Source organism: Tympanuchus pallidicinctus, unplaced genomic scaffold (assembly GCF_026119805.1).
Source record: "Tympanuchus pallidicinctus isolate F22 unplaced genomic scaffold, pur_lepc_1.0 scaffold21, whole genome shotgun sequence".
Classification (NCBI taxonomy): domain Eukaryota; kingdom Metazoa; phylum Chordata; class Aves; order Galliformes; family Phasianidae; genus Tympanuchus; species Tympanuchus pallidicinctus.
Genome location: NW_026294733.1, coordinates 9272073 through 9294509, shown reverse-complemented (window position 1 = coordinate 9294509; position 22437 = coordinate 9272073). Strand labels below are relative to the sequence as shown.

Here is a 22437-nt window from a genome sequence, read left to right as displayed (position 1 = left end):
ATTCACACAAAGCAATTAAATGAATGGAGAATTTCTCCTTAAATGAATAGCTGTCTTATTTTTAGGTAGTCCTAAAGTACAGAGAATGTATGCTGCTTTTTTCTGGAATTTATGTATTTGGCAGTAAAGTGTGTGCCTGAGTCAGTGTAGCTCACATATCTATATGGATAATTATACTGAAAATAAAAAATCTGAATACTCTTATTTTTAGTTATCTGTATAAAAATCCCTGTGCTGTCCACTGTTTGTCACTTGTAAGTTGATTGCTGTGAAGCTGTTCGACCTTCACAGCTATGGAGAATGGAAGCTATTGCTTAAATATTGCGTTTCTGCTGACTTATGCTTTATCCACGAGGGATGAATGGAAAAGAGTTTTGCTCTAAGTTTGTGTGTGCATCCTTTCTTATTCACAACTGTGTTCCTGTTTGTAGTTCTCATCTGGTGCCTGCTGAAGTTGTGTCATTTTCAAGGTGTTTTCCTGAGGACTGAACTTGAATCGAGCTTTCTTTGCCATCTGACTGAGGACTGTAGTGATCATTCAAGTCATATTTAAGCAAACTAAACAATTTCATTTGTGTATTTATTTTTTAAATCTGAAAAACAAATTTCCTCCTCAATAAATTCTCATTTTCTTTATCCATTTGTTGTTTCCTTGTTTACTTCCTTCCCTGAATTTGAACTGACAACATATAACTAAATCTTTGAAGTGACTTAACCAAATCCAGTTTGGAATGAACGTCAACTGCAAGTTGTGCAGCCTCCTATCTTCAGAAGTGCCTGCAGTCTCATAAGGTGTTACACTATAATGAATTTGTATGTATAACAAATTAAATGGCTGATTCCTCTTTACTGAGCTTGGAACTCCAGAAGTTCTGAGGAGGTAAACACAACTTTGTCACCTAATACTACAACTACTGAATGATCTCACCTGTTTTGTTAATCTTCGGCAGAGACTGTGGAAAGTTCTCCCTAAGTAACCTGGTACCTCTTAGTCCTTTTTTCTTTGCTCTCTTCAATTACAGATGTGGGTCAGGTAAAGAATTTTGGTAGCACACTGTTGAATGCCTTTCAATAGCTGGGGAAGAAGTCTGCCTGTGTGAGGGACTTCTTCTCCAGCACTAGCAGGACATGTATTAACTTTAAGTGGAGGCAGCTTCCTGGTTTTGTCATGAAGATGACAGCTGCAGGAGCCAACACGTACATCCTCTGTCTTCTTGTTGAATGACTCCCTAACGGGGAGCTCTCTGTTCCTTCTTCATCTTAATTTCCTGCCCTGCAAGACAAAGCAATGTTTTGTTATCATCAAGTTGAGACAAAGCAAGTTTCCAGCTTCATGAGGAAAGGATGTCAAGATAACTGAGGGGAAGAACTAATGTTAACTTCAAATGGTAAAACTATTTGAAGAAAAATGGTAGAATGACTAGAAGTAATATGTAACAATTCCTCTGGTGATTATATCCATGTATTCACATTAAAGGAACGTGTAGATGAGTAAGCAGAATGTTCAGAAAATGTTATCATGGTAGAGGTAAATTCTGTGCACCATCCTCTGATGAATTCTTTAAGATAAATTTGTAGCACAGGGCTTGTCTCCTTTTTGCTCCTTGGCTGACAGGAAGCTTCTATTCACTGTTGTTGATTCAGCTACATTATTATAGTTTAATGTGGATTTAAGCTTAGAGGCTGTTGTTGTCATTCCCATCCCTTTTAGGTTCAATAACAGGTTTTGCTTGCCAAAGTCCGGTTGTATAAATTTGACTTCTTTTGGTTTATTTTTTTTAAGTAATTCTTAAGAAAGAGATGGGTTCTGGTAAAATTCTGGATGGGTTCTTGTAATATTCTGATTGCAACATAACCCAAGGAGATTTGTTTTGATTTTTTTCAAGTCTTTTCTCCAGAGTTCCGTTTATTTAATCTTCAAATCTCCTTTCAGCGTTGTTCAGTCAGATGTGTTGTTTCAGATGTTGAATGGCTCACAGGAACGGGAAGAACTTTTCCACTGAAAAATGGCCTTGTGAGCAATTGATGTTCTTTTGTAGTGGTACTGAATACATGGGTTGCTCCAAAAGTAATGCCACGGAAACGACATCGTACACAAAAAGCATAATAACTCTATTTGATAGAGCAAATTCTCAGCTACAAAACGCTATTTTTAAACATGGTGTCCACATTAGCTATGCATTCTCACCAGTGATGAACAAGAGCTTGCATGCGCTGCTCATACAAATCTGCACCAATGGAGGTGCCCCACTGTTTCATGATTGCTCTGATGCTGTGGTCTTTAGATTGGTATGGGGCTTGGCATTATCATATTCCAAGAGAAAAATTGTCATCTTCTCTGGCCTGACTTGAGCTTTCAGCTTAGCTTTGTGATGTAGCAGTCAGATTCGATAGTTGTTCAGATTCCAGGAAATCCAACAGGATCCCCTTTTGTATCCCGGAAGTTAGTTCACATCGCTTTGACTGCCGAGAGCTGTCTGAACTGTTCTTCATGAGATATTCATGCTTCACCAGCCCACAGACAGCCATTTTAACTTTAGCTTTTATTTGTGACACCATCACATCACTGGTAATGATGTGATCCAGGAAGCAGTCACCTTCAACCCCATATGGGTCTAATAGGACATGACTAGCTTGCAAATGGTGCTTATTCCATTTGTGTGTGAACACCTGGCACAAATGTTGTGATACTCCAGTGTTGCCGCTATTGTTTCCAAGGCATTGAAGCTGATGTTGCACAGTTCCCTGGTCGTAATCCTATTCATGTGAGTGAGCTGGTAAAGACACTGTTAGTGGTGTGACAGCTGTGCGTGGCCATCTGAGATGTCTTGCACATCATTGTTGCCACTGATGTAACGCTCCGTCACCACACCTCACTGTGCTCATATCCACTGTTTGATCTCCATAAATGTTCAACAAATATCAGTGAATGTCAGTGGGTACCATTTTTTCCACAGGGAGGAATCCAATCCCATGCCTTTGCTTAATAAGCACTTCCATATCAGATGCCATTTTGTCAGACTGCTCCTCTGCTGCCATCTGTTGCACAGCAACAAAATGTAATGGAATATTGGTGGGAAGGTTCAACCTCTACTGCCATCCCACCAATGTTCATCTCTGATGTCATGGGCCACCAAGATAAAATGGGAGGCACAGCCCTCATACCCAAGAGGTCTACTCTCTGCCTTTATATTTAAGGTGAACAGGTTTGTGGTCTTGTACTCACTAAGTAAGTTTTGCAGGCCATATCTTCAGAGAAGTTGTAGGAGAGATATTATTTAAGGGGTTGCTTCTTACCTTTCTGCCAGTTGCTTTCAGTGTGGTTTTTATTTTTTTTCCCTTAACTGAATCTGGTTTGTAAGTTGTCTCTGTCAGAATAAATGTCTTGTATTTCAGTTTTATACCATCTGTTTGGTGCTGCAGTGTGTGTTTTTAATTCTGTGATTGATAGATTTCTGGAGCTTTTAATTAGAATTTTACCTTTCAGTCTAGGAGTTGCTGCTTTTTCTGAGACCTTAATCTAATTTTGTCCCTCATAGGGGGAAATCTTAACTGATGGTTATACTGATCATTATATTATTCCCTTCCTTCTCACTGACGAAGGGAGCATTCTTAATGAAGGTCTCTTATGCTAAGATGAAGAAAAACCCTGCTGTTTTAAAGCTGCTATTGTCTTGATTTTTTTCCATCACTTGTTTTAATTAGGTTTCTGTATTTCTTGATCTGAAATTTCAGAATTGATTTCAGAATTCATCTTGCTTCCAAACTCATATTTACTTCGGTTTTTGTGAAAATCTGTGATTCTTCTGCAGAAGTAATTCTTACGTTAGTGAGGCTTTTTTGGAGAATCCTCTTTGCCTCTTGCATAGGGGTCAGTAGGATTACCTTCCTGTTGAACTGTGTGGTGAATAATCAACATAGTCTATATAGTGTCAGGTTACTAATGAAGTTCCTGAAACACCTATTAAATCTATTTAAAGACCAAGGAATGCAGACAATTCAAGTAGATAGCATTCTTATAGTTGATACCTCATTGGCTGCAACTTCTATCTCTGTTCAATCTGAGGTGCAAGGCTGCTAGCAGTGATGCTATCTTTAGGAGTTTAATTGGAGAGACTAAACCTCCTCTGTTGTGTGGGGTTACTGTAGTCACTTTATGCTATGCCTGCAAATAGAGGCAATCAGCCCAAACGAACAAGACAAATCAGATCTCTGTAACTTTTGAGGATGTTTTCTCAGTGTACACAGTTATTATTGCCTATACAAATGGAAGATCAGATCTATTTCAGACAGGGCTCCATAGTATTACAAGGTGATGGTGCTGGTTATTTTGGCTGTTGATGAACTCTGATTTTAGATGTATTTTTTATCTTCCGTTTTGGTGCTCTTACTTTGGAGGAAAGGTCCTCCTTTAGAAATGAAAAGTGGTTTTGAAAAATTTTAAATTCCCTACAACTTTCATGATGTCAGACAAAACTAATTCAAGTTAGTCTGCTGTTGAGTCAAGGTCAGTGCCTGCTGTACTCACCTTACTGACCTTTACCACTTTGTGTTCTTTTCTCCATCTCTTTGCTCTCTCTTTTCTCTCTTTTCTCTCTTTTCTCGCTTTTCTCTCTTTTTTCTCTCAAAGCCCTTTTTGGGGCTTCTTTGTAGAATGCTTAATGTAAGAGATCTTGAATGGTTATAAGGGTCCTTGTGATGAGAATAGAAGTGGTATTAAATTTCATATTACTGAATATGAGGTGCTCATATCCCAAATTACAGCACTATAAAGGATGTTTTTTTAATGTCTAACTCAGAATTGTTTTTCCAAGAGATGAATTAAAGTTGTCTGCTTGACTTTCAGGGAGAAAGAGAGAAAGAGTATTTTTTCCTGTGAATGAACATTCTCATGAAATGTTTCAGTAGATAGGCACTTTACTAGTATGGAAATTATATCCTAAAAGCAGGGACATTAGTGCATTCTTGTGCATACTAGTAATTAAGTAACTATTTCTTAATTCCCATTCTTTCACTTGGTCTTATTCCTTTGTTTCCGTGGCTGATAAAGAATGTGATAGTGAGATTGTATAAAGTAAATGTATTAGATTGCAAAGCAGCACTGGCATAATGTGGTGATAGGCACACTAATGGGTAAACTTGACAGTTAAGAAAAGTTGCAAAAGGTAAGCTGTAAAAAATGTTTAAATCAGTTCAAACTGCCCTTCTGTATTGAAGTTGTCACTGCAGTCTTTCTCTGGGTATGTACTGGTGAATTCTATTTTAGCAACTTTAAACTTGAGGAAATTTATTTGGCAAAATGGCTATTAGCAGTAGATAAAGCAGATAGTTACAGGTACTATGTGGCATCAGCCTAATGCAGGAACTTGGAAAAGGCTTTTCTGCAAACAGTTTGTCCCAAAGCAGCAAAGTTCCTAACTTCAGTTTTTCTTTAGATTTCAAAAAGGTGACTCTAAAATAGAAGAAATTTAGTATTCCTGTTCATTGAGATGCGCAGTTTTTCCAAGCGTGGAGGACCAAATAATCACAGAATCATAGAGTAGCCTGGGTTGAAAAGGACCACAAAGATCACTGAGTTTCAACCCCCCCGCTACGTGCAGGGTAGCCAAAATGAGAATGAATGTAATTTCACTTCATATTAGTTCTCTTTCTCTTACTATAGAAAGTCACAAAATGCTTGGATTACTTTCCTGCCAAAGATTTGATTGCCTAATCTGTTTTGGGATATCATCTGCAACATAAAACTCTTATATGCAGTCACATGATATAAGGCCTATTAAAATTTATCGCTGCGAATGTGTCATCCACAGATATGGAGACACCAAGGTTTAATTAAAATGGTTGTTTTGTTCAAACATCACTCCGAGGGTTTTAGCAAGGCAAAGCTGCGTCGTGAAAGTAGTTCAAATGTCCTGTTAGCCGTGATGCATTGTTTGCCTGGACTTCAATGGGGCTTTAATGTAGGAATTTTTTCTCCTATATGTCTGTATAGTGGTACTGTTTTGATTGGAACAAACATTGTACTGAGCTTGTGTTTTGAAATGCTGACTTCGGAAAATGCTGGATGAAACACATTTGCTTGGTGAGAATGGCAGTGGTTACAACATCACTTAGTAAGGTGGGAACTTCTAGGTTACAAGCTTTGAAATAGCTGCAGAGTGCCAGCTTTAGATATTAGCAGTCTCATGGAGTGGAAGAGCTGGTTAGAGATGGTCATTTAATAATATAGCGGGGGAGCAAAGAAAACTCATTAGTAGGAAATAGTACGGGAAAATAGCAGTAGTGCATTTATGAAATGCCTAAATACAGTAGGGTGGTAAGCTGGAGAGAAGAATATAGTGGTGAAACAAGCTGCAGAATTCAAGTTCTTAAGCAAAGAAAGTTGGTTTTCCAGAAGTGGAAGTGGATATTAAGAAGAAAAGCCTTAAGGCAAAGCCTGGTTCTTCAGACTGAGAAACTCATTTGGATGTAAGTTTCTCAGATAAGAACGTGAAAGAAACAGGCTAGCTGTCCTTTTGTGCAGTGATTTCTAATAGCTAACAGATGAAAATGCAGGGAAACTCTCTGGGAAGTTCTTTAGCTAATTGCTCATGAAGGTGGTTAGTAATTGGAAGTGAATTATTCCCAGTTGATGTTAACTTTGTTTTATATAATAAATATTTTCTAAGTTCAGTCTTCCACAGTCCTGAAGTAAGTGAGTTAGAGCAAAATGATTTTATAAGCATGAGTAGTTTCAGCAAGTCAAAGTATCGAATAAATATGCCTACCCTTCTTCAGAAACACCGTGAAAGCAATTTTGCTTTGCTTCATCTTATGTTGAAAACCTAAAGCTGGATAAGAACAAAGGAAATAAAAGGTGGGAATCTACATAAGAATGATGACGTAACATCCTGATGTTAACTTTGTCAAGTAAATGCACAGCACCCCTCAAATGGCTTTTTATGTATTAAAACAACCCTACATATTCGATGGTGACTTCTTGACTTCATCTGCTACTTAGTGGCTACAACACGTTCACCCAGTGTGCTTCTTCATGGCGACAGAGTTGGTGAAACTGGGTGCTCGTTAAATTAAAAAGAAAGGGAAGAAAAAATCAATGTCTTTACATTTCCAGGAAAAGATCTACTCAGAAGTTTCTGGTCTGTGTGTGTCTGAAAGTGGGGGAAAAAAGGGAGATGAAATCAAGGTCTTGTTTTCATTTCAGGCCTCGCTAAGATCACTTGTTTGTTGGTAAAACTTTTTCCCAAGCTGTGAAGTCTTATGGCAGCCAGTTGTATTTTTGAACAGCAACTGAACAGATGCCTGTTCCTTCATTAATCATCCACTCCAACCCTCCTGTTAAAGCAGGTTCCCTGCAGTAGGTTACACAGGAGAGTGTCCAGGTGGGTTTTGAATATTTCCAGAGGAGGCACGGCAGCCTCTCTGGGCAGCCTGTTCCAGTGCTCTATCACGCTCAAAATAAAGAAGTTCTTTCTTTATATGGAACGTGGCCTGTTCCAGTTTGTGTCTGTTGCCCCTTGTCCTGTCTTGTGTGACACTGAAGAGAGCCTGGCCTCTTCCTGTTGGTTGCTGCCCGTTTGATATTTGTGTGCATTGAAAAGATCCTTTTTCAGTATCTTCTTCTCCAGACTGAACAGTTCCAGGTCTCTCAGCCTTGCCTTGTGATGGAGATGCTCGAGTCCCCTAACCATCTTTACGATCCTCTGCAGTACTCTATCCAGCAGTTGCCTGTCTGCCTTGAACCAGGGAGCCCAGAACTGAACACAGTTCTGAACTCTAGATGTGGCCTCACCAGGATAGTATAGAGGGAGAGGGTAACCTCCCTTGACATGCTGGCTGTGTTCTTTTTAGTGCACCCCAGAATGGGAATTAATTTGTGTCAGAGAGAGAGAGAGATACCTTTGAAGTCCAAATGGGATGAAGATCAAAATGTGGATATATCTATTTATGTTCTGATGAGATTGACCATTTTATAGTTGAATGTAATTGTATCCCAAACAGTTTGACATTCTCTGTTTTCTACCTGTGTACTGTTTGGTCTTTGGAATAGCACTGAACTAATATAATTACCTTTCATATCCAATCAGCTGGTACATGTTGAATATGAAAGATGAGGTAGGGTTATAGAAGTTGAATTCATTTAACTAATCATTTCTGTTTAAGAACTGGAAAGAAATAACATGAGACAGAATGAATTCTTTTTGTCTGTGTGTCCAAGAATGACTGTACTTTCTCTTTACAATGTGCACAAATCCTGGTTTCTGTAGCAACTGTTTTGACTATTTTTCATATTTTTTATGTGTGCTTCATGTTTAAAGCTTTCTGTTAACCCTTCTTACCTCACCCCAAATATAGAGGAACAAACAAATATTTTACTCTCTTCTGTGTGGAAAGCAGACTTATAATCATTAAGGATGGAAGGGACCTTAGGGGTGGGCTCCTAGTCCAACCTCTGCTCAAAACAGGCTCACCATGAAATTCAGACTGGGCTACTTAGGGCTTTGGGTCTTGAAAACCGCAGCATCTTTGTGCAACTTGTTCCACAGCTTAACTGTTTTTCTATTAATGCTTTTATAAATACACAGATGGAACTTCCATGTCCTGGTTTCAGCCAAAATAGCATTAATAGCACGTTGATGTCTTGGTCATTGCTGAGTGATGGGAGCGTGCCCCTGGATGGGCTGGACTATTCAGCAGGGAAGAGCTGCTGCCTTCATAGTCTGGCAGCAGGGGATGAGGCAGAGCCAGGACAGGTGGCCTGAATTAGGCCGAGGGTCTTTCCATACCACATCACATCACGTGGAAGGCCATAAAGCTGCGGGGAGTTGGCTGCTTGGGTGTTGCTGGGTGTCACTTGGCGTGGTGAGATACTGTGTTGCTGGCAGGTCATTGCTCAGCAGGCAGTTTTATAGTTATCATTGCATTTTTATTCCATTTTCCTCTTCTGCCTTAGTAAATAGATTTTTATCTCAACCCACAAGTTCTGTTTTGTTTTCAGTTCTCTTCCTCATCCTCACTTGGAGAGGAGCAAGCAAGCAGCTGTGTGCTGCTCAGCTGATTGCCTGGTTAAACCACAACGCTCCTGTTTCAATTCATAATCATTATGTCTTTCTCATCCTGTGTACCTCTATTAAAAACTCTTGCTCCATCTTCTGAGTAACCTCTCTTTAGTTATTGGAAGACTGCTATTCAGTCACCTTGAAGCCTGCCCTTCCCCAGGATAAACAAGTTAAGCTTCCCCAGACTCATCTTACATTGTAAAGACTATTTCAGTGGTCTTTTGCTGGATTTGATTAAGTTTTTTAGAATCCTTCTTGGACTGAGGAGCCCCAGATTGAACATGGTATTCCAGATGAATGTAGAAAAGGCCGTTCACCATTCTCCCTCCCTCTTCATGTAAGTGGCTGCAGCGTAGAAGACAGGCAGGTTGTTTAAGTGTGATTTGGATAAATCTGTTGGCTATTTCCAGTCATCTTCTCTTTGCCTAGAAATTGCTTCTAATAGTGTTTATTCGGTGATATTCCATGGGACAAGGAAGTGAGTCTGATGCTGACCAGCCTGTACCTTGCTGTATTGTTCTTTTTGAAGACAAATGCACTATTTACCTGTTCTACTTATCAAATATTTTTAGTACTTATGAATGATGTCACTGTGCTTTTTCAGATAGATCTTGCTGTACCAGATCTGTCCTATCTGATCCTACAAGTTAGGATTACTTATGAGATGCTCAACTTGATTCTTTCTTCCTTGAAACTTGTCTTTAGTCAATCAGGGAAGACTTAATAAAAAGAAGGCAATGAGCATGTCAGTCTATCACTAAACCATCGTATTTTCTTTATGCTTTTACAGCTAATATATTGCTGGAAGCTTTTCTTAATGCCCATTACCAGTTTAAACTTTAGCATAGCTGTGATTTTGCTAATATCATCCCTTGTGTCTGGGCGATGTTTCTGTACTCTGTGTACCATATTTTCTCTTCTGCACTGCAGCTCAGTTGTGAGATGCCTCTAAGGCCCAAGTGGTGTTCTGACACACCTGCTTGTTTTTACTCAGCATCTGGATGGAGCATTCTTGTGCTATGGTTATTTCAGACAGTTTTGTGGAGGATAAATCCTGCAAATCTCCCGAGTTCTGAAAAATTCAGCTTTTCTGAAGTCCAAGCCTATGTGCAGCTACTTAACACTCTTGCACTTCTCAGTGCTTTGCACGTCACTAAAGCAGCAGTGCTACTTATTATCATACCCCCAATTACTTTCTCACATGTAAGTGGCAGATCAGGACATCTTTACCCCCTAGTTGGCCCATCTAGCATCTAGTTATGCCTGGCACCATCTGGAAACTCGCCAAGTCATTTGCCTACTCTGTGCTGCCTATCTGGCAAGTGTCAGGGAGGTTCAAGTCCCTCTTAGGAACCAAGGGGAGTGATTGGAGGCTTTCTCTCATTGCTTGAAGAACAGCATGTGCCTTCCTTCCTCCTGTGTGAGTGGCTGTAGCAAGCTTCCACCATGATGACTCTTTCACTGACCTCTTCTCTGACTCAGACCAGCCCAATCTCAGTGATCCTCTCATCTAGTCTATAGGAAAGCTCCAGACATTTGAGCTGATCCTTTACATAAAGGAAAACCTCTTTTCCTCCTCCTCCTTGTATGTCTTTGAGAACCCTGTATCCAGCCATCATCAGACACAGGCTGACAACTTAAGCAATCCTACCATATGGTTATTTCACAGTTGTTGTCTTTCTGCCTTTGCAGTAAGAACTTCAGCTCTTCCTGCTTGTTTCACAAGGTCTGTATTTATGTTCTGGCACTTGAGGTTGGGCCCCTTTAATCCTATTTTATTGTTCTTGCAGACTTTCTTTGTCTTGCACAGATTGCACGGCCACATTAGATCTTGAGTAGAAGAATAGCCTACAAAACTTTGAGGGCAAAGTTGAAAGGCACGGGAATGCAAAATGCACTCCTACAACATCATTTGGCCAATGTAACATTTTCTTTCTATGTATAATGAAAACTGCAAGGTACAGTGATTAGTCAGAAATATCTGCAGGCTGAAGCAAACATGTATTTCCTTGAAGAAATAGTACTTAAATTACCTGTCCACTGTGGTGCTTTCTGCAGGCCTCAGGTCTGACTTTAAACAACAATCCCCTTAATGGGAAATTTAGCTTCTGCAGCAGTTTCAAAAAGCAATGTTTCCTTGGTGTTTTTAGCACCTACAGTTGCCAAGTTTTTTTTTTTCCTTTTCTTTTTCTTTTTTTTTTTTTTAAATAAACAAAGGTGAGGACAGAACTGTGTTGCCTGCAAGCAGTTCCAGATCATTTGGGCACTTAATGTAGGCCATTAACCAAGCTACTGTAGTTGGCTTGGAAGTGGCTAGTTTATTCTCAAGATTTAGATACCTCTTAAGATCAATTTTCTCTTATTTCTGTCTAATTTTTTCAAATTAAAAGCTGTATTGTGTAGTTGTGTTAAAATACAATGGACAGTGGACTGCAGCATAGAATTTGTACTTTCTAGCTATTGTGTAGCCATCTAATAATTTATTGTTATTTTGGCTTAACATGACTATCAAAATTACTGGATCCTGATACTGCTGTATTAATATACTTTGTGCATTGCTAATGTTGGAGAAGCTATGCAGAATATCTCTGAGTCCTTTTGGGACATGGTGTTTCTGGCAGGACTTATTTTTCTCTACAATGTTCGTTCATATATTATTCCCTCTTTCTGTAGAGCAGAGACAGGAGTCTATATTCTCTGGTCCTGCTACCTTCTTTGTAGTTACAGGCTGCAGTAAAATCTCCTCAGAATCCTATATTGAAGTTTGACAGATGCAGCTTTCTCAGCCTCTATTCATATTGTGTATTTCAATATTTCAGCTACCTGATCACTGCGATGGCCCTCTATTCTACTCTCTCCACTTTGTCAGCCTGTTTTTGTGAGTCTGTAAGAGTAGATCAGGTGAATTTTCCTAAGTGCTGAATACAAGAGGTGCTAGTCAAGTTCTGCACTCTTCTGGTTCTTGCTCCACAGTCTGATCAATGGTGGCCTTCACTGCTCAGAGGGCTTAGACTGCTGACAGTTTTGTGGCTCTCTGGGACTTTGAGGTCCTTTTTTCCAAAGCAGCTTCTTGGAGCCCAGGCTGTAATTGTTGCAGAGGCTTGCTTTCTTGTATGTACATGACTTTTTTTTTCTTTTTTTTTTTTTTCCCTTTTGAACTTTTCAAGGTTTCTCTCAGCCTAATTTTCTGACCTTTTTATGGTACACCTCACCTTCTAGTACTGGCTGCACCTGTTTATTTGATGCCGTCTGTGAAGTTAAGCATGCGCTCTGATATTCTAGTCTTTAATAAAGTCACTAAACAATATTGTCCCTACCACTGATTTCAAAGGAGGAATACTCTGAGCTGCTGATCACCTTGCATGCTCAGAGGTCCAGCCAGTTTGCACCCAGACTGCTTACCTAGCCCATATCAGACCAGTGTGGGTCTAAAGAGAGTATGGGCAACAGTGCCAAGGTCTTGCTGAAATCAAGGATATCCAGAGGATATCTTGTCTTCACCTGTACTCTGTACAGCTGTTCATCTCATCACACAAAGGCATGATTAACTATGGTTCTATTAATTGACATTGTCTCCTCCCGATAACTGTATTCTTTGTGTTCTTCATGTGTTTGAGTATGAAAAACATGGATAAAAGTGTTATTATCAATGAGCTACAATTGAGCTCTTCCATTTTTAAAATTTGCCCCCTGGAAACAGCTAGCAAGAGGGCAAGCTATCTCTCTAGCTGTTTGAGCTGCAGGATATTTCTTAAGTAAATTGAAAACGTGTATGTGCTTCCCGTTCTGTGTAAAATTAGTTTGAAGATGTAGAACATCTTTACAATTAATTGTATTGTGGAGTATTTAGAGAGTACCAGTCTTCCCAAAAGTCAGTAAAGAAATATTTTTCTCATGCTAATTTGAGAAATCAACTGTTTCTAGTTTAAGAAGCAAAAAACAACTTGTTTTTTTACATAGAGGTAGGTTGTATTATTTTCTCTTTGATGAAATGAGCTGATTTTTTTGTTTTTCTTTATAACTGAAGTTCGTACTTGCCCGAGTGTTTTGCGAACTAATGGAATCTGTGTGTTTCATAAAATATGATCCCAGGTCTTTATTTCCTGCATTGCCTAAGTTAAGTTGGAAATATGTTAAATCTGAAGATATGCAGATTGTGCTGCCAGAGGGCTTCAGGGTAATGTTATAACTGAGTAGTTTATCATGGTAACTTTGAAGTTCTTGGACTGAAGGCACAAGAGAATTGCCAACTGCCTTCCATGGGGAATTGCAGTCATTTAAGGCTAAGAGGCTAGTGGCACTGTGTATCCATTAAAGGCAAATTAACCCCATAGAAGAAATTCTGGAAAATAGTTAAAATAACAGAACAGATAGTGAGACTAGCCAAAAACAGACATAATGAAGTGAATACATGCAGACATGAGAAAAGACATGTCTCTTGAATGAGCATGGTGCTAGCGTGTTCTCATTCTGCAAGCGAAAGTGTTCATAGAGAGGGGCTTCACTGAAGAACCTTGTGACTTGAGTCCCAAAGGTAGCTTTCAGAAACACTGAGAACTCCTCTTGGTTTTAAGCTTCTAGAGTGCAGCAGGCATTCAAGTCAATGGTTAACTTACCTTGTGAAAATGCAGGTTTTCTCTAGTTCACCTGGTGTGTGTTTGTGTTCATGGTTACCTTGCAAAGTGAATGGGGGGTTGGGCAGACAAACCAAAGAGGCAGATTTTCAGGGGATGACTCAGCCGTCATTCTAGCAGGTGGCTTGGATCGACCAAGTCCTCTAGCAGCCTAATGGCAAAACAATGCAAGCCTTGTTCCTTCAGGCTGCTTGAGTTTCCTCAGACTGCTGCTTCAGTTATTTGGAGGCATTGGGTCCTGTTAGGAATCCGTAACTCTTTAGGATCAGGAATCTGGATTGAGTTGTTTATCACATTGGTTTTAGCTTCCTCATTTTGTATCTGTTACTACCAAGTTGATTTATCATTTTAAATAAATTATTTAGATTGCATGATTTTTTTCATTTATAATAAGGAATATGTCTCTATCCCCAAAACTGTCACAATTTAGTTCATATAGAAATTATTTTTCTTATACTCTTAATGAACTTTTGGAACTTCTCTACAATTTGTCCTAGTTGAAATTCGCTTTGATGTGAGATGTAGATGGTGCATTGACTCCTTACCTGTTTGCTTCTTAGGGAACTTCACTTCATAAACTTTGACTTACATAGGACTTATGCAATTTGTTTTGAGAGAAATGAGTGTCTTGATGATTTGTTTATCACAAGTGTGACATAAATGCATATAGTTTGGAGCTGGTACATGGCAGACACTTAGCTCCTGTTCTGAGGTATTCTAAATTGTTATTTATTTGAGATTCTATGACTAGAAATACCTATATATGAAGAAGCTGGACAAGAAACAATCTTAGTACAGTGTAACGTGTGTAAGAGAGGTCGTTTGAAGTGTGTGATAATTAATTTTTCTTAATATAGAGTATGCATTTTCTCTACTGCTTTTATTTAATTCTTCATTAATTTAAAAGGGAGAACATCTGAGGACTTGAAGTTGAAACTGTTGCTCTAGGTTCCCTTCTCTATGGACTGCAAGTTTTTCCCTCTATATAATTTCTTTTTCATGTAATGTCTTTTTAGATTAAAGACAAATTGATTAATAAGTATTTTCGTAAATAGCACCCACATAGGACTTGTGGTATTGAACACTGAGATGCAAAATCAGTTACTGATATCAAATTATGGGTGGCAGAGATGATCTTAATTTTTGTTGCTCAGAGTGCTGCTATTTGCCAGTCTGGTACCCCAGGAAAAAAAAAAGGGAGGCAGACTTCTTCACGGTAGAAAATTCATGGACAATGAATAGCTTTAATCAAATGAAATAATTGGGTTTCTTTCAGGAAGAGAATTAAGTTTAAGCAGCTTCTTTTCTAACCAAAAGCTAACAGGATTAAGCCTGGAATTTGGTGCTTTTCCAAATCAGCAGAAATTGCAGCTCAGAAAAATCCTTTAAGTAAAAGCTTGTCTTAAAGCAAATATTCCACTTGCAGTTGTAACCATCAGGCCAAGTGGCTTTTGCATACCTCTGAACTTGTGTAGTGCCAGCCTCACAGGCTTAGTGAAAACAGCAACAAAATGACAACAACAGCAGCAGAGAGCAAAAATCCTGGTAAGGAGTTGCACTGAGAACTGCGTAGCCAGGAGGCATAGCAGGGAGTCAAAACTGGCTCCAGAATGGATCCCTGGTTAAAATCAATAAGTAATATTTATATGTAGTCTGGAAAAAGGTTGGGGAATTAAGTTAGGGATGCACCTAGTTATGCTCATCTCTTATTGTAGTTGTACATCTTAAAATTTTGAATTACCTCAGACTAAAGCACTCAATATTTCATCAAGTAGCAAATTGATGATTGAGTAATAAAAACTTACTGAAATATGGCTTTTTAGTGCTTTTGTAAAGAATTTTTTTCATCCTTGTGTGTATAAGCATTTGAATTTGTTATAAGGATTTTGTATTTATACATGTGAGTATTAAATTATTATTTTGAAATGGTTACAAGAGTTCAGCATCTCACTGCCTTTGATTATTGCCTTTTTAAAATAATAATCTGAATGCTCCTGTTGTCAATCTCAGTTCTGACCTTATATACGTAATAATTACAGGCTCAGATTGTCCAGGTGTATGTGTTCTCTGAGATATAGGAGTTCAGAAGACAGAAGTGAAGAGCACTTAATACAGTGTGTCTGTGGCAACTTGATTTACTCCAGGACTTATAATCTTAATGAAGTTCAAGGACCAGAGCGGTCCTCAGGTAGAGCTCTGTCTGGATACTTGGGGAGTGTTGGGTGCTCAGAAGAGTAATTGTCACCTCAAGTGGTGTAGCAGGAAGTCTGTGTAGCTCTTCTGGTGTGGCTTGGATCTGCATAGTGGAATGCTCCAGAGAGTTTTGGGGATGCTTTAAAATATTCAAACGTTGATTTTAAAGTTCAGTAGATTGCCTTGAAAGAAGACATACTTATGCTAAAAACAGATTGACAATAGGGAATTAGTATCAAAAGCTTTACTAAAACTGATGTTGATGACAGTTCCAGGTTCTTCTCATTTTAATGAGTGCTTTCCACTGAGGTGTTGATGGATCAAAATAAACCTATCTTCCACAGTGGTGTTTTGTTCATTTCTTTGGGACAGTACTTATCTGAACATGGAGCAAACAAGAGTTGTAGCTGGGCCTGTGTATACTTGGAGCAGGATAGGTGTTCTGAGTCAGAATGAAGATCCCTTTGGCCTCACAACATGCGAAGTGCAGGAATTTCACACAGTAGAAATTTCGTGTTGAGTGAATGTTTCTGCAGATAGAAATTTATTGAAGCTAAATATAAATTAGATTCACCGTGACATTATAATTTTCTTTGTGTCTTTGATCCAGTTTCTTTTCAAAGCTGCTTGTGTGTTTGCTTCCAACAATTCTTATGAGCCACCATGTATTTGAAAGTCAACCAAGATCAGATGTTAAGGTTTAGCTTTTTGTAGTTGAAACCCACTAGTGGGCTCATAATCAGCTGTCAGGCTTTTTATAAGGGAAATATAAAATATTAAGTTGCCCACAAATACCAGCTGTAAACCACTGAAGTCTGCAACAGTTCAATAACTTTACAGTAACAAAGTTTAGTTGAGTAAGGGGGTAACCTGTGGCAATGGGCTTTTTTTGCAGCGGTGCTAGACCTACTCTGAACAGGAGGAGGAAGTGTTACATAGTAGTTTGTCAAGGTTTTAGTCTATTTTACTTCAAATGGCAGACGAGCCTTGAGGGAAAGCTTGCTTGAACAGGTAGGCGTTCAGAAGGTAAATACTGCTTTTTTAATGCGGAGGAAGCAGTTATCAGTAAAATCCAAAGGGTTTAAGGAAGTTTACTTCATGAAGAAGGGTTGTCTTACAGCTTAGGGTGCTGTCCAAGTAGCTTTACTTGCTGAAATGGAAGCTTTAACGTAGCTCCTAATGTTCAGGATGATTTAATAGGATGATTGACCTTATATGCAATGTAGGCTTTGTCATTCTACAGGAGTGGAGGAACAAACAGTCTAAGGGTGTGTGTTGATCAAAGAGCATTCAAGAAAGTCTTTCTCAGTACAGAGTACTGCAGAACTTGCTGTGGGGGTAGTGCTGAATAGTGGGAATGTTCCTGGGGCTGAAGGAAGAGAGGAATGGAGTTGATGTGTGGGATTGGTCTCACAGACTTGAAAGGGGGAAAGAAAAAATCTGTTCCGTATGTGTGACAGGAATGAAAGTCTGTGTACACCTGCTCATGCTGAGGGAATGCGTTGTGCTGAGAATTAAGGCTTATCACAATGGGGAAAACAAGGGGATAGTGACTCTTTGCCTTGTGTGCCCCTCAGCTGACTAAGTTGAGAATTCTGATCTGCTGGTGGCTGTGCTTTGGTAGAACTTTTGTTAACACAGGCAAGGGCATAAAAAGCAGATGGGAAACAACATGCAAATAGAACACCAAACTATTTATGCACTGTTTGCTCCAGAGTTAATTCTTCCCGATGCCTTTGCAGTCAGGTCACCTGGCATGCCAGTGCCAGTTAATGATGCACCAGGGTCAAAAAACTGAACTGCAAACACAGAGGAAATGAAGCTGGAAAATCTGAAAAAATGTAGGCCGTGCCTCAAAGGTATTCCTTGAGAAGAGCATGATTCAGGGGCTGTTACATACTGTGGAAATGCCCTGTTGTTGTTTGTGTGGTGGTATTTTCTTTTTTGTTGTTGTTGATGTTGTTTTGTGGGCATTTTTAAATGTATTTGTTTTGTTTTGTTTCTTTACTTTAATTATTCTTAAATATAGTTGACCTACCTGTCTGTATCAAGGATCATCTATTTCTTCTACTTACAGTTAAAATGTAGGGATTCTTTTCCACCTACGTCTCGTTATCATTATCCCTTGTTTTTGATAAGGGAACAGAAGTAGTTCTTTCTTCTATTATAAAAGTAGCTATGGTCTTAACATGCATAAGCCAACTCAACAGTTTATTTTGTTTTTCTATACCATTTCATGGCTTAAGATTTTTGCTACCGATAACTATAAGAAGTGCATTTCAATGTTGCAGACGAAATAGTTGTTACTAGTTGTTGGTAGTAGTGTATCTTATGCGCTATTTCAGTTCTGGTAATGTTTTGCTTATGCTTTAGGTTGAAACTATAAGAGCACTGTATGGCTTCCATTTTTAATAGCAAAAATCAGTGAAAATTTAACATTATGGAAAATGTAGAATAATTGGACTGACTTGAATCTTAGTGCTTGAGCTTTTAAAACAATCTATGATGTATTCTTTCTTCATGAAGTCTATGGCAAATTAAACTGCAGTGGTAAAAGATGAAGATCTCACACTGTAACTTCATTTGACCCTGGCACAAATCTTGTAGACAGGCTAGGGTGAGTTTCTTTTTTCTTTTTTTTTTTTTGGTTGGTTTGTTTTGGTCATTGTAAACTCCAAGCTTAATCATCATTATTGCTGATATCTGAGTGCCAGACTGCACTCAGTTGTGGTGAAGTCTATACAAAACTGTGTGTAGGTTTTTGTTTTGTTCATTTAACCTTTCAGTTACAGTAAGTGAATGCACCAGCATGTTAAAATGACATTAAAAGGAGCTTAATTCCAAATTGGTTTGCAGGTGAGGTTTAGGGAACACATAAGAAAACAATTATATATGTTTACCGATTTGAAGAGTCGTTTCCTCCAACGAATGAGTGCAGTTACCCGTTCTCATCCGTGTAGTCAAGATTATGTTTAATTAAGGGTGACATTCATATTAGAAGAGACTCTGTTCTTGTGTCTAGAAGCATTTGGGGAATGTGGCAATTATGCTAAGAAATCAGTTCTATTTCTTTGAATGTTGAAGATATACCTTTCAACAAGCTGAAACTTCAACATATCCAACTGCGCCTTCTTCGACAACGTGAGTTACAGTAGAAAAATGAAATTAGATACTATGACAAGTGCTTTTTATTTAATGCTGTAGAAGAACATGTTTCTTCTCATAAAAAAAATAAACGCTTTTGATTCAACGTAAATTGTTTTAAGCATTTCTTGAACAGTTGCGTATTTCTTAGTAGTAGTACATCTGTTCTGCTGACCGAGTCTGATGTGAGGTGGAAAAAAAGACTGGTTTAAGTAGCAGCTGTACTGTAGGCTGCACGTATGTGTGGAATTGCGCGGTAAAAAATTGTTAAATTGTGCTAGCCAGGTCAACATTGCCAAATGTTCTTACTTGTATTTGATGGAAGGATCAAAGATTATTTTTCCTAGTTATTTAAGCATCAACATTTTAATGCTGTTGTTTTTTTTTTTGTTTGTTTGTTTTCCCCTGTAGGATAGTATGTGAAATATTTCATATCATTTAACTGTTCTACTTTGAAAGCTTTCATATTTCCTTTGCAGTAATATTTGTGAAGCACTTACAGGCCATTCAGTGTTAGCCAGCCTAGGCAGCATTTCTCAGAATGCAGAGGGGACACCTGAAGCATTCCTGGATTCCTTTTTGTACCTGCAGAAGTATTCAACTTGAAACACTTACCTTTTTTTTTATAGGAATTATTTCAAGGTCATGGTTTCTGATGAATGTGCATAAAAATGAGACTTAGTTTCCTTTATCTTGTTGAGTTTTATTAGAAATGGAAAAGAAATGGAGCCTTTGTATATATAGTAGAGAACACGTTAATGCAGGGACTATGATAAAACTTAATTTCACAGGACGATTCTCTACTTTCTCTTGTAAATTTATGATCTCGTTGTCTTCAGGAAATGCCAAGCCTCGTGTCTGATTTTTCATATCAGACTGTTTTCATCCGTAGACAACAAAACTTGTTGGCATGTGTTTACAATCTTGTGATCTTCAGAAAAATACTCAGTTTTCTATTGGCATAATTATTAACCCAAGAGCTTGCATGTTTGTATTTTTTTAATTATGTTTAGTGATGTCTTACTAGGCATAAAATATGAATCAGATGAAAAAAAAATAGTCCAATGTTAAGTTTTGCTTTTTTTTGAAGTACTTCTTGTATCTAGGAAACTGTCAGAACATACTTGTGGTGTGAAATTGAAGAAATATACCTGCTTTAAAGTTAAGTTTGCTGGATTTTGCTTATGCAGAAATAAGCTTGACTGAGTACTAGGGGTAAAATCTAGCTGTTTCTCATTCCTGGTGATCAGCACTAAGTCAAATAGAAGAGTCTGGGCAGGAAAAAAGGAAAATTAACAAAAGATGCTCAACCAGGAGGACTTCTGGAGGTGCCTGGTAAGGGCAAATCCAAAGGAGAGAAACAGCACAGAACCTATGGCATCCCCATTTCAGCAGTTGCTGCTTTGAAGGTGACACCTCTGAAATGACAGAAAGACTCTGCGTTAGGAAATGAGGTGTTATTCTGCAGTTACCCTGCAGTTTAGCATCCTGAGAGCAAGCCTTGATTAAGATTCTTAAGAGTAGGATTGAATTATGGGTTCCTTCATTTTTAATTTGATGTATTTTAGACTTAAATAGAATTTGACTCAAGCTGAAGAGTGTTTCGTTTTAATGTCTATTAAGATACATGTTTTAGATATGAAATTCTTTTGTGTTTTTGATGTGCTCGTTACAAAAAAACTGGACAGCCCAAGATCTGATTGCAGTGGGTTTTCCTTTTTGTAGATAAGATGCCAATTTCTTACTAATTTGGAATCTAGAGCATAAATTATCACAAATTGAAACAGTGCAGGAAGTAATATTTGGTATGTGACTACATGAGGAAAATGTGTTGACACATAACAGATGTGTTAGAAAATAGAGGATTCAAGTGAAGATAGAAGATGCAAATTGGCAATTTGTGATAAGCATGGGCAACAGGTTGGTGTTATGAACAGTATCTTCTGATTACTGGCATTTCCAAAAAATGGGTTATTGAGCCTGCCTGGTTAGGATGCTGGGAGGGAGCAGATCTGTAACTGTAACAAATCTTAAATTTGTGAGGGTTGCCCTATGCTTTCTAGTTTTCCCATCAAGCCATAGTTAGCCAAACTTTGTGCATTAGGCTGTGTGCATCAGGCATCACCTGGGCTTGGAATAACTCCAGAGTTGAGTGTTCATTTGGGGCAGAGTACTGCATTTCAGCTGTACCATAAAAATCAGGTCTTGAATGTATTTTTGGCTCTCAAAAGTTTGTTGTCTTGAGGGAGATGTAAAAGTATAGCATATGAGCACCTATATAGAAGTTGGAAGACTTCTTGTGAGAGAGCAGTGAAGTAAACTAAAGAGGAAGAGGCAGGACAAAGGATCCACTTCTTTCAGATTTCAGTGGAAATATTAGTTTGTACAATTTGAGTAGCTGATAGATACTGCACTGATGGAGATGCTTTCTCCTATCAGGACTTTGGATGTCATTTACAATGTCTCAGTGCTGTGTTTTTTTCTCTTACAGTGATCTAGAAAAAAATAATATAACGAGAATCACAAAGATGGACTTCTCAGGACTGAAGAATCTCCGTGTCTTGTGAGTATAACACGAAACTCATCCCTCTTTAGAAGATTATCTTGGGCTGCTTGTACTAAGGATGCTGATAGTCGTAGAGATCGAGTGTTAATAACTTCTGCACACTACTGAGTTAGTGGTAGTATTTTAGAGTAGGCAATTGGAATGGTTTGTGACGTGAATTTAATTCTAGTTCTGTGTTCAAGTCTAAATGTAGTCTCAGAGCTGTTTGATTCTTCGGGTTTCTTATTGGTTTTTAACAAATACTGCTGTAAGAGTTTTGGTCCACCTCACAATTTGCTTATGCATAAATAAATTCTACTGAAACATGAGAAAATAGGACTTTCAGATCTTGTTAACATCAGTACGTTTGCACAAGAGTAACTTCAGAACAGTTATTAGCTGTGGAAGTTGTACACAAGGAAACCTATTTTTTTTTTTTTTTTTTTTTTTTTTTTTTTTTTTTTAAATGAAGTAATAAATACAAAAACGTTAGGGGGTCTCTTGATCTAGAAGTATCAGTCAGGAGTTCAGCTTTAGTTCCAAATGGGCCTTGGACAACAGAAGGTGAAACGTTAATCACATTAATCTACAGGTTTTTTTTTTCTAAAACCAGCCTATTTAAAGCCAATTAGTTCTTAACTTCCTTGTTTTGGTTTTATGAACCTCAAAAAGGAGCATGCAGTTAGTGATGAAATATAGAACTATTTCATAGATATCCATTATAGCTGCACATATATTTTTTGTTTTTTGTTTTTAAATCTTGGATCAAAAGAACAGGAAATACATTTGATGCTTTGTCATTAGCTTATTATTTCTCCTTAGTTACTCTAACAACTATGGCATATTTATGCTAGGCTTTGAA

At 38.3% G+C, this 22437-nt stretch overlaps 1 protein-coding gene across 3 annotated transcripts in view; it reads left to right on the top strand.

Moving 5' to 3' along the window:
- Nucleotides 1-22437, top strand: part of SLIT3 (slit guidance ligand 3) — a 474748-nt gene that overhangs the window by 5683 nt on the left and 446628 nt on the right. For all 3 annotated transcript variants that reach the window (XM_052684870.1, XM_052684871.1, XM_052684872.1), the window contains one exon: nucleotides 21522-21593. In XM_052684870.1, coding sequence (XP_052540830.1) covers nucleotides 21522-21593 — 72 coding nt within the window. The remainder of the gene's footprint in view (nucleotides 1-21521; nucleotides 21594-22437) is intronic.